We start from the raw sequence: 15,932 nt of genomic DNA, 5'->3' as shown, positions 1-15,932 counted from the left end.
CTTGGGGAAATCGTCCCGGGGTGATGAGGATATATAAATAATAGAGATCATGAAAAAAAAAATCCTTGTGTTAAGAGCCAATTGCGCTTTCAGTCGGCGTGGTCCGTCTTCCACTGCTTGATCCAGGCCTCTATGCGGTCAATGTTGGACTCCATTTCTTCTGAGTCGTTGCTCGTGAGCTCAACCACGATTTCCTCGTCAAACGCCTCGCGCGCCTCCTGCAGCAGCACCTCCATGATTTCAGAGTCCATGTTTTCTTGGAGCTTGGCTTCTGCGTAATTTCTGTTCATCCCATCAAAAGTTGAAAAAAACGAGACAGATCTTGTCAGCGCTGAAATCCGTACATGAGATTGCCCAAGGTGATCCGTCATGAGAGACAACTGAGTGAAGAAAGAAAATATGAAAAAAAAAAAAAAAAAAAAAAAAAAAAAAAAATTACCTGGCTTCAAGGCGGTCGTACAGCGTCTTGGAATCGACTCGCAGCACCACCACCAGATCAATCCAGCTCCGGGGAAACAGGTCACAGGCGTGCCAGTCGATTATACAGCCCCCTGCCTTGACATCATCTTCAATGACATCCAGAAGCTATTTCATTTCCGAAAAGAAAAGATTTTGCAAACCGACATTAGCCTGGGGGTTCTCCTTTCAAGCAAAGCGTCTGAATGGGGACTGGGAAAAGTTTCTCCTCTTGGGTATCTTCTTAAAGTGGTGTATTTTTTTTTACCTTGTCCTCATCCACAATCCAGCTCTGATATTCGTCGCTCCAGCCCTCGTGGCACTCCTTGTCCTTGACCACTTGATTTACCGACAGATGGCGCAGGCCCGTCCTTTCGGCGAGGATCTCGCTGTGCGTTGTCTTGCCGACGCCGGGCGTGCCGGTGATGATGATATTTGGTGCTGACCGCATTTTTTTGTGACTGCAGAGATTTTTTTCGTTGCTCGAGAAGCGGGAGGAATATGAGTTGAGAAAAAGCGATGGAATAATAGTTGCAACTATGAAAAAAAGGTGCAAAACGCCCAACTAAAGCAAAAAAATCAGGCCAACTCCACCCTCTCTCTTTGCGCACCTTGGTCTAGATCAAGCCCGTCTACAAAACAGTCTCTTTTATCTTCAATACTTCACCCGTCTCTTTTGTCTTTTGTCTTTTGCTCCTTGCCGGAGTCACTCACTCCCTCGTCTTCGTAATTATTCATTTGATACCAGCGGACACCGCGCAATTGCCTAAATAGGGAGAACTAAATCCGCTCCGCTCTATACATAAAAAAATGCCCCCAAGTATATGTTGCCGTGCTGCAGCACAAGACAGAAACCTCTTTTTGCCCTTTAATCAACAGTCGCTAGCCGCTCCCCGATGCGCAGATCAGACGTCTTGACAGCCTCCTTTTCTAATGTGATGCATCACCCCTCCACAGACAGCCTTACAAGGTCGCCGCTCACTGCTCCGTCTCGGATTCTTCGACCTCGGCCAGCTGCTGATGGTCGTCGAAGCCATCAACTTCGCCAGCCTCAAGCTTCTCTTGCTGCGCAATAGCCTGCGCTGAGACAATCTCTGCTAGCCGCTTCAGACGAGGTGTTTGTAGCCCTAATTGAGCGCGTGGGTGATTAGCCACCATTCTCTTGCGTGGATCTGCTGCGTTGCTGGACTCACATGATGGGGTATATGTTTCGAGCGCCGTAATGACGCGGGGCTCTGCAATTTCATATGGACCGCTGTCTTCCATGTCAACCGCCTGCAAGAGCAAGACATCGCTCTTCTCGGTAACCCGAGAGGCAACGGCCTTCATGATCTCTCCGTTGATAGGCTGCTCATAGTCGGCAACAAGGTATTGATTCAAGAGCTTCTGGATCTGGTTTGGTGAAAGCCTGCAATCACCGTCAGCGTCAAAGGCGGACCAAGGGGCGGACTGACCAGGAAGGTAGACTTACATCCAGCAAATGTCCTGAATGATCTCGATATCATTCAATGTCGCTTTCTTGAGTTGGAGCAGTTTGGTTGCTTGCTAAGAGGCACAGGGGGGGTCAGCGTCTTTGACACATCAAACGTTGCTTGTCAGCAGTGGCTTTTTTTTTTCCTCATACCATCAAGTGTTCAAGCTGTAGTGTGCCTTCTGGCATGTCATGGCTCTTGCACCACTCCTCGATGCGAGTGATGTTGTAGTTGATCTGGAGCCCTCGTTTCCACGACAAGAAGTTGCGGCGCATGAGCAAATCGTTAAAGGCGGTCACGCCAACCAGGTGCAGCAGCTCGGTGATGGTCTGTGTGATGATTGAATCCTCCAAGTAGTACGCCTTCATGGCCCGGAAAACGCTATTCAACAGACTGAGGAGGTTGTCCATGCTATACGCCGGTGCGGAATTTGACTGTAGGAGCTTGCCGAGGAACCGGTTGCTTTCATTAGTGATGAAGCCCGGCAGCGACTGCGACTCTATAATGGCGGGGATGATCATCTTTTGCAGCTTCTTCTTCAAAACCTTCATCCACGTGTGATAAATGTTGAACTCGAGACTCTCAAGATCGTGCTTGACAATCTCCAGAAGACGGTCATACTCGTAGTTGTCCGTCTTTTGTGTCTGGTACCAATCCTCCGCCAAGAAGACAAAGGAGAGCATTTCGTGGACGTTGGATAGCCAGAACGCGCCGGGATTGATGGCCTCGTCACCATCGTGCTGCATAACCTCCTGCTGTATCGACTGCATTACATTGGCCAGGAAGCGCTCCGACTCCTTGACGAATCCGTTGTTCCACATCTCCGAGGTCACCAGGTTGATGAGATACGACGGGAACAGGACTTCCTTGTCCGAGGGGGGAGGGTTTGTGTTGGGAGAGGGTATCTTCAGATTGCGGATCAGGCCCATGGTTACCTCCTCGTTGAGGCCGTCCTCGTCGGCGAGCAGGCTCTCGAGCTCCATCTCAATGTTGTCGACCCCGGGGATGAAGGTGGCTCCTGACAGGTTCTGGCGATGGGAGGTGCTGGTGACGGCCATGGACACCGGCCTGGGGTTGTAGGTTCCGCTCAGGCGGTCCAGTTCGCGAGGCTCCGCGCCGGCGCTTCGGCGCTTCGGTTTCTTAGATGAGACGAGGTTGATGAGTCCACTGGCCACGGCCGGCGTGCTGCTGACACCGTTCGTGATTTCGCCGTTGAGCGTTCCGTTGCGCTTCGCAAGCTCCAGCGCATCCCGAAGCGCCTCCAGTTCCTGTCGAAGGCTCATGTTATCCCTCTCGCGCTCCAGGCTGGTTTCTTTGGCCGACTCTAGCTCAGAACTGGTTAGGCGAAGTGATTCCCTGAGCTCGCGTTCTTCTTCCTGCATACGCTTGATATTCATAGTCGACTCGTCGAATGCTTGCTGGAGCTTCTTCATTTCGTCTTCCATGGCTTGGAGGCGCGCGACCGCGATACCTGCTTGGTTGGCCTCCGTTTGCAATTCCTTGGTTCTCGCCTCGAGCGCATTGTGGCGGTTCTTCCACGACTTGAGTTGGCCTTCGTAGCTCTCCACCTGCGAGATTAAATTCTTGTTCTTCTCCTTTACCGATCCTAGGTTCTGGGTCAATTCGACAACCTTGTTTTCCAACTTGTAAGAAATCTGCTTCAAATCGCGGGCCTCTTCTCGCATTTGCTTGTATTCTCGACGAGCGCACTTGCCACGCCACAGGCTCTGGATCAACGTCACCCTCTTGCGGTAGAGCCGCCAGGTGCGAAGCTGCATACGCGACCTCCATACTCTCTGGATGACGAGCGCGGCATTGCCGACCCTCGTCTCCATGATGTTCCGCCTGCGCAGGTAGCCCTTGGCCACGGACTCGAACAGGATAAGATTCTTCCGGATGCGCAGGAACTCCTTGCGCTGCTTGTATCCACGCCAGACACGCTGAATGGTTGTTGCCGCGCGGATAGTCCTCAGCTCCAAGGCCTGCTTCCTAGCAATGTACGCCCGGATCAACGCCTGCGTCTGCACAATGGATTCGCGAGCCTCCAGGTAGCGGCGGCGATAGTACTTGGCCCGCAGATTCTTCTGGATGAGGATGGCGCATTCGTTGAGGCGGTTGGTGCGCAGGTTCTCGAGGAAAGCAAGCATACCGGCGCGGAAAAAGATCTTGGTCAGGCCAAGCTGATACTTGTCGAGTCCCTTCCCAGTGCTGGTGCCCAGCGCCTTGGTCAAAATGGCGTTGGCCATTTGCCGAATCTCAGAGGTGAGCTCGCTCGAGTGAACAAGCATGTAATACCGCAGAGCAAATTCCTCATAAGTCCAACGGGTCGGGTATCCAGCCGTGCTGATACGAACAGTCTCGAGAACACCGCAAGCTCGAAGCTGGCTGAGAACCATCGGCCCTTCGAATTGCCAGGCCTCCTTGGCTTCATTAGGCTTGATACACCTGATGTAGTGCACATCCGTGTTGTTGATGGTGTTCATCAGCTCTATCAGGGACGATCGGAAGATTCCTCCCAGTGTCGGTTTCCTGTTCACAGCCACGCCGATCTTCCTACCAGCAGCGGGCTTGACGGTCGACGAAGCCGACGCGACATCCTTTTCGCGAACAGCCAATGCAGCATCCAAAACCTGCTTGAGGAATGAGTTGCTCGAGGCGCGCAAGACTGCCATGTGCTCGTCGGGCACGGTGTCTCGGTTCTTCTCGATGAAGCCCTCGGACTCGTAGGTGACATCAACGGCATAGTGGCAGACTGTAAAGGCCGACTTGCCAAACCTCGGTTTTTTGAAAAAGGAGTGCTTCTTCTCCGTCGCAAAGTTATGGTGAAGCTTGGTGACAAACTGGTCATCCGATCCCATCGGCAGACGAGACTCCTCGTCCAGGAGAGAAAGAACGCCCATCTTGCCTTCAATGAGATCAATGCACGGCTGGTTGTCGGAGAAGTCGATGAAAGTCCAGTCGATCTGCTCCCGCAGATACTCTTCTTGCTCGAGCTTGAAGACATGCTGGTTGAACTCTTGCTGAAGCTTCTCGTTGGCGTAGTTGATGCAGAACTGCTCAAACGAGTTCTTTGCAAAGTGCTCGAAACCGTAGATATCCAACACGCCGATGAACGAGGTGACGCGGCTGAGGACCTCTTCTGTCGCGAGACTGTGGTTGATAATCTCAACCAGCCAGTCGAACAAGCTCGAGTAGATGAATTTGGCCACGGAATCGCGCACGACAATGGCCTGGGCCTGGCTCAGGTTGGATGTGATCTTCTCGCCTCGGGTCACGAGCTGCTTCTTCACAATCCACTTGGCGAACTCGGCGGCGTCGACGCCCAGAATGCTACAGGCCAGCTCCAACGATGGCTCGTTCGGCGCGAGGACACTGTCGTTGCGCGAAGCAGTGATCTTGACGTTGCCCAGGTGGAGCAGACCGGCCAGCAGCTTGAAAATGTCGGCCTGCTGCGCTTCAGTCACGCCAATGGTGGCCAAGGATTTCTTGGTAGCGTCGAATTCCGCCTTGTCGTCCACTCCATCAATGGTCGGGCAGTCTCCCTGGTTGAGATACTCAAACTGCTCGATTGGGAGGATGTGCAGTGCCTCCCGCTCTTCGTCCGAGGCGCCTGCAACCAGCTGGTAGAAGATGTGGTAGTTTCGCTCTTTGAGAGGCTGAAACACGAGACGTGATCGCTCCAGCAGATATGTGCGAATCTTGGCGCCAATGATGTTCCTCTGGTTGTCGAACATGATTTCGATGTATTTACCGAACCGCGATGAGTTGTCATTGCGGGTGGTTTTGGCGTTGCCAAAGGCTTCCATGATGGGGTTTGTCGCCAGAATCTGTTCCTCCGTCTCGCTCATGGTCTCGGCGCCTCGCTTGCTACGAGCGCCAGGGTTTTCGGGGGATTCTCTCGTGGCGAAGTAGCGCATGATGTACTTGGCGCTGACTGTCTTTCCAGCACCGGATTCGCCCGAGACGACGACGGTTTGGTTTTTGCCATCACGGATCATGTCCCTAAGTAAGGCCAGTCAGCATCAGACACGGCCTTGCAACTCACGGCCTCCGTATAAACAACATACATGAAGGCCTCCTCAGCAATGGCGAACAGGTGGGGTGCCTGGGTTGCGCGCTGCTTCCCGGCGTACACCTGGACCATGCCCGGGACATAGAGAGAGTCGACTCGAGCAAACGGGTTGGTCGCTATCAAGACGATACCACTGTAGGTGTAGATTTCCTTTTGTAAGTAGCGCAATCGAATCGCCTGCAACACTGCCCGCCCAGTCTTATAAGCAAAGGTCCGCACGGGGGGGTCGAGGGCAAGGACATACCGGCCGGCTCGTTAAGATGCGACAGGTTAGTGAGGTCATCACTGGCTTCAAGGATCGTCGGGTTCATGAGCGGCGGCAGTGAGGGATCGGAGCCTCCGCTCTGCAGAATCTCCGTCGAGACGGAGACGGTCCTGGTCTAGACATTGGCGGCACAGCGAGTTAGCTCTTGGTCAGGCCGTGGCGGCGTGTATGCGATCCAGTATCGGTGACACATACCTCGCCATTTTCGAGCTGAAAGACCAGATTTGTCTTGTTGCCTTCGACGTTCTTGCTGATGAGCTCCGAGGCTACCCAGCCCTCGGCTGCGTCAGGCTGCCACGCTCTCGTGCCGACATCGTAGGTCGCTGCCATGGAGGAGCTAGGTCAGGCGGGAAACTAGAGCTGGAAGGAGTAAGACAAAAAGATGGCTGATAAAAAAGAACTACTAGACGGGCCGACGATGAACGAGAGACATTCATGAGCAGGTCGACGCCGAGTCTGTAGTAACGATGGGAATGCGAATCGGGTGAGGGAAAGTAAAGGTGAGGTAATGTAAAGGCGAAAGAAACGAGTGCCTTCGCAAGAGATGCGGCGGTGAGAGTGCTGTCCACTTCTCTTGAAGATTAGGGGACAACACACAGGACTGGATGGAGGCCGGACTGTCCTGTCGACAGGATGCTAGCAAGGGACACCACACACGCTTCTGCCCGCGAGCACAGTGCCGCAACAGCGGGTGGAGGGTCAGGGGGGGGTGTTAAATTGGTGCCTCTTCCTATCTAGGCAATGCCACCTACATACAGTGCCTGAGTGCCTGGGGCGGGCTGCTGAGGAGCTCGAGCATGGATGGCCTGTACTTGTATGTATCCGTGCTAGAGGCACAGACTAAGATGCAACCTCAGCCCAAAGAGCGTCAAGGCCAGCCTATCCAGACTGGACGTTTCGACGGCATGCCTCTGTCTTTGCCCACTTGGTAGGGAGTAGCAGCGAATCCAAAACAGTTCGTGCGGGCTTGCGGTCTGCAGCACGGAGGAAGAGGGACTGGGGCACTATTAAACTCGCCGTCCCAACGTTCAACTCCAGCGTGCGGTGCTTCGTACAGTGTTTTGTAGACGGTGAGGGATCGATCATAGTGCTAACCACCGAGAATCATACCTCCCTCTTCCTCCCTGTATCTCTGCAATAGCAGTAACCTGGGTAAGGTATGAAATGCCGTACTCTTTGTACAAGTAATTTCCAAGGGGTTCTGGCATCTTTGATTAAGGTCCCTTGCAACTCCATCTATCCATCTCTCTCTCTCTGCGTCTGGTGCCTCCCTCTCACATTCCAGGGCGGGCTGGTGGGAGAAAAATAGGGGACTGGAGATAAACCCCGCCACCAACTTGCAAGTACCCAACATGTACATGCTGTGCTCCGTAGGGTCGCTGCTAAAATGCCTGTCGAGCAAATCAGTGTTGCGGAATCGGATATTTCCAGATCTACCAGTACCTACAAGGTTAACGTCGTTGCAACAGCGCACAGTTTGCACCTCGAGGTTATCCACAATCAGGGGACCGCAAGCCCCTAATGGCCACTGGCCATGGACAAGTGCGCAGAGTCGCCCGACAGTGCGCAAGAGAACCAGCGCGCCGCATCCCAGGCATCGTCAGTCCATCCTCGCCATGGCGAATCCTCTCACCCTGGACCAGCACACACATCTCACTTCATGAGCGCACCCATCGACCAGGACGCGGCGCCCAGAGATGAGGCAGAAGCCTCGACCATCCACGTGCGGGCGCTGGTAGCCGCCGCGCAGCAGCAGAGGACGCGGCGTCGCAGGGGATCGCTCAGGAAGGTTGCGCTCCTGGGCAGAGGCGCACAGCGCGACAGGAGAGACGGCAGGCCGCTGGCCATTGACACCGAGGCCATCGCGGACGCGCCCATCCGGGAGTCTGCTCGCTTTGGTCCGGCCTCTGCCTCGGGGAGCACGGTGCACGACGCTCTTGGGCTCAACATTTCCCCTGTCTCATCCCCGACAAGTGAATATCCTTGCCAGCCCAATCTCATTGGCTCGCCAACTTCCTCAGCGTGCTTCGAGCCCGGCCAGGCGGACATGTACAGCTTCACGACGGACGAGGAAGACCTGATCCAGCTGGAGACGCATGCCTCCCAGGCCTTGCGGTCCAGCCTCCCTCTGTCGTCCGGGTCCGAGTCCTACTACGCTGGGCGAGTCGCCGCTGAACGCCGACAAAAGGCCAAGTCTCCTCTCTCCTATTCCGCCTCGACGCTGCCTCAGCCAGCTGTAGGCTGGGACTATTCCGAGACTGAGTGGTGGGGGTGGGTTGTTCTGACGGTCACCTGGTTTGTCTTCGTCATGGGAATGGGCTCGTGCCTCGACGTCTGGAGCTGGGCGTGGGATGTAGGTAAGACGCCGTATGCGCCGCCCGAGCTCGAAGACGACCCTACACTACCAATCGTGGGTTACTATCCCGCGCTTATCACTCTGACGTGCGTCATGGCCTGGGTCTGGGTGGTTGTTGCTTGGGTGGGAATGAAATACTTTCGGCATGCGAAAATTAGTGGTGATTGACATCAACAAGCTTGGTTTATATGTGTGCTCGGCTTTTCGCCCAGGTGAATTGGTTCAGTCGTGTTTCTGATGACCAGAGCGAGCAATTCTTGATATAGTATCCTGTCTCTGTCGTATGCACGCGAGCCAGCAGAATGATTGGGAAACAGAGGCAATTGAGATGATCGATCCAACTTCGCGAGTGAGAGCTTGGCTACCCTACGAGGAAGAGGACTCGGGCAATATTCGATGCATGGGAATTGTCTCTTCCCTCGCTATATCTATATGCAGCATAAGAGACTGTTTAGTAGGTCTCCCCCACTTGCTGGATCTTCGTCCTCTCGCTCATGGATGAGTGGACGACATCGAGAGAGTTTCAACAAGCCTGCTCTGGTCGCAACTCTCTCGCTCATCATCTATTTCAGCTGCAAGGACAGAAGTTATTGCGGACTCTGGACCCTTATTTCGTCTGCTGAGGTAATAACCCAGCTCGCACATCCCAGCAGTACCTGCCTTTAGCGCGCCTAGTCCTCTCACCGCTTTCCAAGGCGGTGGAGAAAAAAAATGCTTAGGACGGCAGAATTTGGAGATTTTTCCAGACGTCTAGGCCGGCTCGTTTGCCCATACTCTCCGAGAACAGACAGCTGAAAGCACAACTTCCACCGGAACATACATCCCCCCAAGCAGAAGAACATCGGAAACAATGGTGACGAGAAGCAAATTGAAGCTGGCACTGGCTGCCGAGAAGGGAGTCGACTTTGCAAAGCTGAAGCAGCAAAAGAAGGCAAAGGCAGCGGCCAAGCGAAAGGCTCTCAAAGCAAACGACACGCACTCAGAGAGCGAGGATGAGGACGCCTTGGACGAACAAACCGGAGCTACCGCGGATGATCAAGAAAAGGTTGGGAGTGCACCACACTTTGGAATACCTTGTCTGCCCTGCTCACATCATGCGCACAGATGAACCTTGATGCCATTTATGAGAGCGACACCTCTGAATCATCGATTGAGATGGAAGCAAAACTGCCACGAAAACCAAAGGCCGACCGAAGCAAATCTTCACCAGAGGAGGATGACGACCAGAGGGAAGACGAAAGCGACGACGAGGAGATCCCCGTCTCCGACCTCGAAGATCTCGAAGAGGAGGAGAGAGAAGACATTGTCCCCCACACACGACTGACCATCAACAACACTTCGGCTCTGCTTGCAGCACTCGACAGGATATCGATCCCGACGGACAACAGTGTTCCCTTTGCTACTCACCAGTCCGTCGTCTCATCCGCGCAGACCTTGGAATCGATACCCGATGTCTCGGATGACCTGCAACGAGAGCTCGCTTTCTACTCCCAGTGCCTGGAGGCTGTGCGCCTGGGTCGATCTCGCCTCATCCGGGAAGGGGTACCGTTCTCGCGCCCCAAGGATTACTTTGCCGAAATGGTCAAGGAGGATGCCCACATGGAGAAGATCAAGGCGAAGCTGGTCGAGGAAGCGTCCGCCAAGAAAGCAGCGGCTGAAGCACGCAAGCTGCGCGACTTGAAGAAGTTTGGCAAGCAGGTGCAGGTCTCCAAGCTCCAAGAGCGCCAAAAGGCCAAGCGTGAGGTGCTGGACAAGATCAAGACGCTCAAGAGAAGTATGTTGACCTCCAAACCGCAAATCCCGCCTTGTACGATGCAGTTGAGCTAACCGCATTCCACTTCACAGAACGCCAGGAACACAGTTCCGACGTCGGCACAAAGGAAGCTGACATCTTTGACGTGAGCGTGGACAACGAAATCGCCAAACACTCGCAGCGCTCCGGGGCTGGTCGACAACAGTCAGGAACTCGTACTGTAAACGCCAAGCGTCAGAAGAAGAATGAAAAGTATGGGTTTGGAGGGAAGAAGCGCCACGCAAAGGCGGGTGATGCCCTCAGCTCCGGTGATCTCTCCAGGTTTAATGTCAAGAAGATGAAGGGCAAGGCATCGCGGCCGGGCAAGAGCAGGAGAAAGGCTGCCGCGCACAAATAATCTCCTTTGTCGAACACTTTCGACCGGCATAATGACTCTCCACACGGCCTTGTTGGGTTGAGTCACAGACTCGTGTTCAGTCAGGGGCGTGGGTGCCCTTCTTCTCCCGCTGCCTATCTAGGACATTTCTGAGCTCATCCGCCTCTGAGCTCACCCCCCTCGATCCCATTCATTCTTTCTATTGCTTCATCAATGATTCCATTCAGCCTGGACCTCACAATCAGCCCGTGAGTAGAGTATATAGGACTTCCGTAATTGCATATTTTACTCTTCTTGACCGAACAAGCGAACGTGATGCGGTTGTGAGGATCGCCCTGTCCCTGCAACCCCTGGCCATGTGCATGGTCTACTACTATAAGTAGGTAGGTATATATCTATACCTGAGGCCGCCTGGCGGTACTCGGGGTCACTGTTGAAAAAGTAGCATTACCCTTCGTACCAAGTACTATTCTCATGCAAGACAACACATTTATTGAGTCTGGATGGGATGCTAATCACCAAGTTGATGCCCAAGCGGTCTCGCCATTGACTTTGCGCCGCAAGAGGCTGCGCAGTTGATTGATTGCTATGTATTCTAAAATGATGCAAAGTAGAATCGATGATGTTTTGACAAATAACCCAGTGAATCCCTGCCGTCATCTAATGATGCCTTTACATCAGTAAGTAAGTATGTGGGCATATATGTCGCAGATTGCAGTGTGTCGGCCTCGTGCCGGATGAGAGTGATCGTGCGACAGTGTGTCCTTGATATAAAACGCCCAAACTTTGAACCTCAACAACCTCAACGTGGTTCAAATACCAAGTTGAACGACCGGGACGGGTGCCAGGGGCACGACGCCATGTTCCATGATTAAAAACCTAATGCGCCATGAAAACCAGTGGTATCGAGAAGAAATGCTATGCGGTAACGAAACGCTTTGTGATGTAATGAAGTCGCAATTTTCCAAATGAAGATTTCAGACCGAGAAAAGGCCGCGATTTCGACGTCTGCTGAGGGAGGGAGAACGAAACAGAAAGAGAGCAGCTCTCGTGAGACGTGCGAAGTCATCACTGCGTTGCAGCCACGCACCAATGGCGGTGAAAAGCCCAGGCACTCTTCTGGCACTCCTTACTGCAGTATTTGGTCCGGCGGCACCGGCGGCATTTGGCGAATTGACGAGTGAACTCCTCCCATTTGCCACATTGATAGTATGCGCATTGTCGAATTCCTCCGCGCGTGTCATCCTTTCGACACAGGTTCCGCATCACCACTCCCGCCCAGTATTGCATGTCCGTGCTGTGGTATCTCACGGTAAACTTCTCAACCAGGGGAAATAGATTAAAATCATCCTCGAGCAAGTATTCGTCTTCAATATCGCTTGCATTGCCCGCCGATGCCGCTTCTTCACCCACTTCCTCTTCGTCGTCTGTGTCCAGGGCCAAGAGGTCCTTGCCAATTGCAAGCGTTGGCACGAGATGACTCTTCTGGAAGTACGTACGAAGGCAGCAATACTTCGAGACGTAGGCCAACAATTGCAGAGACATGAGCACGTCTTCTTCGCGTGGCATCGCGGATAGCAATTGCGGATGGGGTATGAGGTGTCGGTCAAGCAGATACCGAGGAATGGTAGAGATCGGAGCTGGCGGGTGTGGCGTGGCAGCCAAGTTCGGACGACTGGGCGAAAGCCCAACCGGTGCAACCGGAGTATGTGTCATGTCCTCTCGGATGCTCCCATCAAGATTTGTGCGGTGAGTGATATTGAAGGCCTCGGCGTCTTGGTGGGCCTCAGATGCCGTAGGGTTGGTTAGATCAAGCGCGTCTCCTGCCAGGAGAGCCTCATTATCATCCATTGTGATATCTTGAATACCCACAGCAGACTGTATATCCGCAGCGCCCGTCATTTCAGCCTCCGGCGCCTCGTCCGACGGCATACTGTCTCCGTTGAAATCATCTGATTCAGCCGTTGAGTTCTGATGTCTGATTGACGGCCGCCTTCGCGATCGGCCAACTGCAGTATCCGAGTTTGTTACTGATCGTACTGCGGGCGGCCGTAGTTGGAGCAAGGGAACGGGCGTCGTCGGTGACATTGGTTGAGTCATCAAGTCAGTAGGTCCAAATGCAGTCATGGACGTTAGGCGATCTACATCGCGCATAGCTCGCGCGAACCCATCATGAGTTTCAGCAGTCGGGGCCCTGGGAGCAGTAGGACGAGCGTCTTGACTCGCAGTGGTAGCATATGGCACTTCGGGCCCCTGGGAATCGGAGAGCTGGTGGTTGTTTGGTGAGATCGGACCATCGATATTGGCGAGGAGATGTGAGTCGATGCCCTGCCCTGTCGTGGTGACAGATGGTCCAGCTGAAGCCTCTGAAGCATCAGGCGTGGACGAGGACTCTCGCCATGCAAGACTTCGTGGTTCCCCATCGCGAAGTGCCGAGCGGCCGCTGTGGGAGGTAGGCGAGGCTTTTGACGAGTGCCGGTGGTCATGATTCTTGTGCCGGTGGTGATGATCATGGGTCTGCTTCTGTTTCAGTTCATCCGCCTTTTCGCGACATCGATCTATGACCTTGATATAGTTATCCAGGATCGTGGCGATGACAGGAACCATGTCTGCCTCCACTACCCTGGTCCGCACATTCTCCGTTCCTCGGACGCCGATGTTGACAACACACTGAAACGCCAGATTCCACTTCCAAACGCTCATCATGTCCCCATTTCGTCCCTGCTTGAGGATGCAGACTAGGCGTTCAATCCCTCCGTCAACGGTCAGAATATCGCGGATTCGTGCCGAAGATGTTGTGAGATAGGCAAGATGATTGAGCGAATTGATAAGAGGTAAAGTCGAAGTGCAGTCGAGTGCTCGGCGATCGTATAAGGCTGTGGTGATCCCCACCGACGCCTTGTTGACGTTGGGGATACTGAAATTGACTTCTCTCATAATGGATGAGCAGAGTGCAGAGTGCAGCTGAACTACCTAGCGATGGTCAACTGCGGCAATGACAATTACGACGGGCCACGCGCGACAGGATCAGGTGGGCGTCGGGCGAGTTTGTCGGCGCAGTTGGAGAGGGCTCGTCAACCAGGCGGTGATGATGCGCGATCCGGATCTCTCCTCCACGACGGTCCTGTTGATTATCCAAGGCTCGGATCGCGTGATCGTTCGATGGCAAAGGCAAAACCGCTACAACGGAGCGAAGCCAACAGCAAACCGCAGCAGTTGCGCTCGCAGGACTGTTATATGACGAATGATGGGATATCGAAAGAGGGAAAAGATGCTTGACGGAAAGTTATCGAAGCAGTGTGGTATTGACCCTTAGCTTGGCGGCTGTTTCAGGCAAGGATTTGGGCGAGGGGGCGAATTCCATAAGCGCTCTTCGGATGGCAGAGAATAAGGGAGGCAAAACCGAGGGAGAAGGCTGGGAGTACGAGGTATTCGAGGGGAGACTTGCTGCCCGCGGTGGCGCGGCTGGACTAGAAAGATATAGGTTCAGGCAGGGAATCCGCCGAGGCTGATGATGATGCGGTTGTCGAGAGAAAAGAGGCGCGGAATGGAAATGGCCGTTAGCGCAGACGGAGAGCAATGAGATGAGGGCTGGGGAGAAGTGCTTTCTTCGTTGTTAGCGGCAGGGATTATTGGAAAGGCCTGTGTACTACAGTATACGAGGCTAGGTACTACCTATATCGGAATGGCTGACCATCACCCCAACTTGGCTATTAGTTCTCCGTATTTAGCATCCGGATTCATTAAAACAGTCAAAGCCTAGTCTGAATATCCTCTATTTGCTATGTTTAGGATGATGTAATATGTATTAGGGCCGAAAGTATACAAGAATGGCACATAGCAGTTATAATGAAGACAAGTGCGGATTTTCAGGTAGGATGCTGGATACTAAGGTAGCCAAGTTACTTGGGATACGACTGACACGGGTCCTGCAGGTACGTACTCGGCTCATTACGCTTCGGTCAGGTCATCTTACCTTACTTTTTCGCACCTGTAGGGCAGCGGGGTATAGGACAAACGTCAAGATAATGATATTCCGAAGTTTGACCTTATATTGGCATTGTATTCTGTCTAAGGGTATCCTTCGTATGCTGTTTCTAAAGCATGCGGGCGGCGAGTTCGTTCAGTTTCCCTAGGTGGGTGCGCAGGTATCTAGTACCTAGCGCTGCTAGTCCTTCGGTAACGTGGGAAGGTCAGTAGTACCAACCGAGTATTACTGTCGCAGCTGATAAGGAACGATGTATTCTAGATAAGAGAAATTTCAATATCAAGACGTTCTGCCGGTTCAGCAGTTTGCTCACCTTCAAACAAACACCACCTCAGTTCAATTCACACAGCATGCCTCACAAACACAGATCAAAAAAGGGCGAGAATGCAGCAGAGTTTGTGGCCAGGCATCATGAAGAAAATTTCCCAACTAACCTCTGAAACAGGTTTGATCTGCCCCCAACGGAGAATGCGCGCCCTCTGCCAGTAAACAAGCGCAATGCGACGACAACTTCTGAGGGCCGAGTCACAAAAAAACGCCACAGGAACTCAGCGAGGGATAATGATACGCCCCGAGCCTTCAGAAGAATCATGGCCGTGGCAGGGGGCAAGAAACTCAGATCAGGCTTGGACGACGGCCAAGCTGAGAAACCGCCCGCAAAGCGAGTCGATAACCCGAGCGAGGACCTTCAAATTCGCCCTGGCGAGAACCTAGGAGCCTTCGCCAGCCGCGTTGACGCAGCCTTGCCAGTATCAGGGCTCGCCAGGAAAACCAGTATAACCAAAGACGGCAAAGATGCGCAAGGCTTTAAAGTGTACCGAACCCGCAAGGAACGCAAGATGCACAAGCTCTACGACCAGTGGAGGGCAGAAGAGTTGAAGATACAGGAAAGGAAGGAAGAGGAGCTGGAGCGCATAGCTGAGCGCGACCTGGAAGACGACGCCGCTGGCATCCTCACATCAGCTGCTTTCCAGGATGAAACTAGCCACACAAGAAAAAAGAAAGGCCATAAACGAAGAAAGGTAGCCGAGGAAGATCCATGGCTCGAATTGAAAAGGCGTAGAGCGGAGAAAAGACCGAAGGTTTACGATACGGTATTAGCACCACCTGAATTTTCTACTAAGGGATAGATTAAGTAGCTATTCTATACTTTTCTCTCTACTACTTAAGTACTTGATTTTATAAAGTAATACT

At 53.2% G+C, this 15,932-nt stretch overlaps 6 protein-coding genes across 6 annotated transcripts; 3 read left to right on the top strand and 3 right to left on the bottom strand.

Annotated features, from left to right (window-relative positions):
• Positions 1–89: 89 nt before the first annotated feature.
• On the bottom strand, positions 90–907 carry CCMA1212_007984 (uncharacterized protein; the record flags this gene model as incomplete). The annotated part of the gene is made up of 3 exons (XM_073705140.1): positions 90–282; positions 440–585; positions 725–907. 3 exons carry the CDS (start codon positions 905–907, stop codon positions 90–92), a joined length of 522 nt encoding a protein of 173 aa, XP_073556245.1.
• Positions 908–1,434: 527 nt separating this feature from the next.
• On the bottom strand, positions 1,435–6,602 carry CCMA1212_007983 (Myosin-2; the record flags this gene model as incomplete). Its single annotated transcript, XM_073705139.1, has 7 exons — positions 6,461–6,602; positions 6,245–6,380; positions 5,996–6,185; positions 2,081–5,930; positions 1,928–2,001; positions 1,650–1,864; positions 1,435–1,583 (listed from the first exon to the last, which is right to left on the bottom strand). The coding sequence occupies exons 1-7, from the start codon at positions 6,593–6,595 to the stop codon at positions 1,435–1,437; spliced, it is 4,749 nt and encodes a 1,582-aa protein (XP_073556251.1). The 5' UTR covers positions 6,596–6,602.
• A 1,197-nt stretch (positions 6,603–7,799) lies between these two features.
• CCMA1212_007982 (uncharacterized protein) lies at positions 7,800–8,789 on the top strand (the record flags this gene model as incomplete). The annotated part of the gene is made up of 1 exon (XM_073705138.1): positions 7,800–8,789. The coding sequence occupies one exon, from the start codon at positions 7,800–7,802 to the stop codon at positions 8,787–8,789; it is 990 nt and encodes a 329-aa protein (XP_073556250.1).
• A 682-nt stretch (positions 8,790–9,471) lies between these two features.
• Positions 9,472–10,771, top strand: CCMA1212_007981 (rRNA-processing protein EBP2; the record flags this gene model as incomplete). The annotated part of the gene is made up of 3 exons (XM_073705137.1): positions 9,472–9,666; positions 9,726–10,395; positions 10,467–10,771. The coding sequence occupies 3 exons, from the start codon at positions 9,472–9,474 to the stop codon at positions 10,769–10,771; spliced, it is 1,170 nt and encodes a 389-aa protein (XP_073556328.1).
• A 1,047-nt stretch (positions 10,772–11,818) lies between these two features.
• CCMA1212_007980 (MYND-type zinc finger protein samB) lies at positions 11,819–13,687 on the bottom strand (the record flags this gene model as incomplete). The annotated part of the gene is made up of 1 exon (XM_073705136.1): positions 11,819–13,687. One exon carries the CDS (start codon positions 13,685–13,687, stop codon positions 11,819–11,821), a length of 1,869 nt encoding a protein of 622 aa, XP_073556249.1.
• Positions 13,688–15,088: 1,401 nt separating this feature from the next.
• On the top strand, positions 15,089–15,868 carry CCMA1212_007979 (uncharacterized protein; the record flags this gene model as incomplete). The annotated part of the gene is made up of 2 exons (XM_073705135.1): positions 15,089–15,132; positions 15,184–15,868. 2 exons carry the CDS (start codon positions 15,089–15,091, stop codon positions 15,866–15,868), a joined length of 729 nt encoding a protein of 242 aa, XP_073556149.1.
• Between the last annotated feature and the right edge of the window lie 64 nt (positions 15,869–15,932).

The sequence above is a fragment of the Trichoderma ghanense genome, assembly GCF_004382785.1.
Source record: "Trichoderma ghanense strain CCMA-1212 chromosome Unknown scaffold_11, whole genome shotgun sequence".
Taxonomy (NCBI): Eukaryota; Fungi; Ascomycota; class Sordariomycetes; order Hypocreales; family Hypocreaceae; genus Trichoderma; species Trichoderma ghanense.
This window is presented reverse-complemented; position numbering and strand designations above follow the sequence as displayed.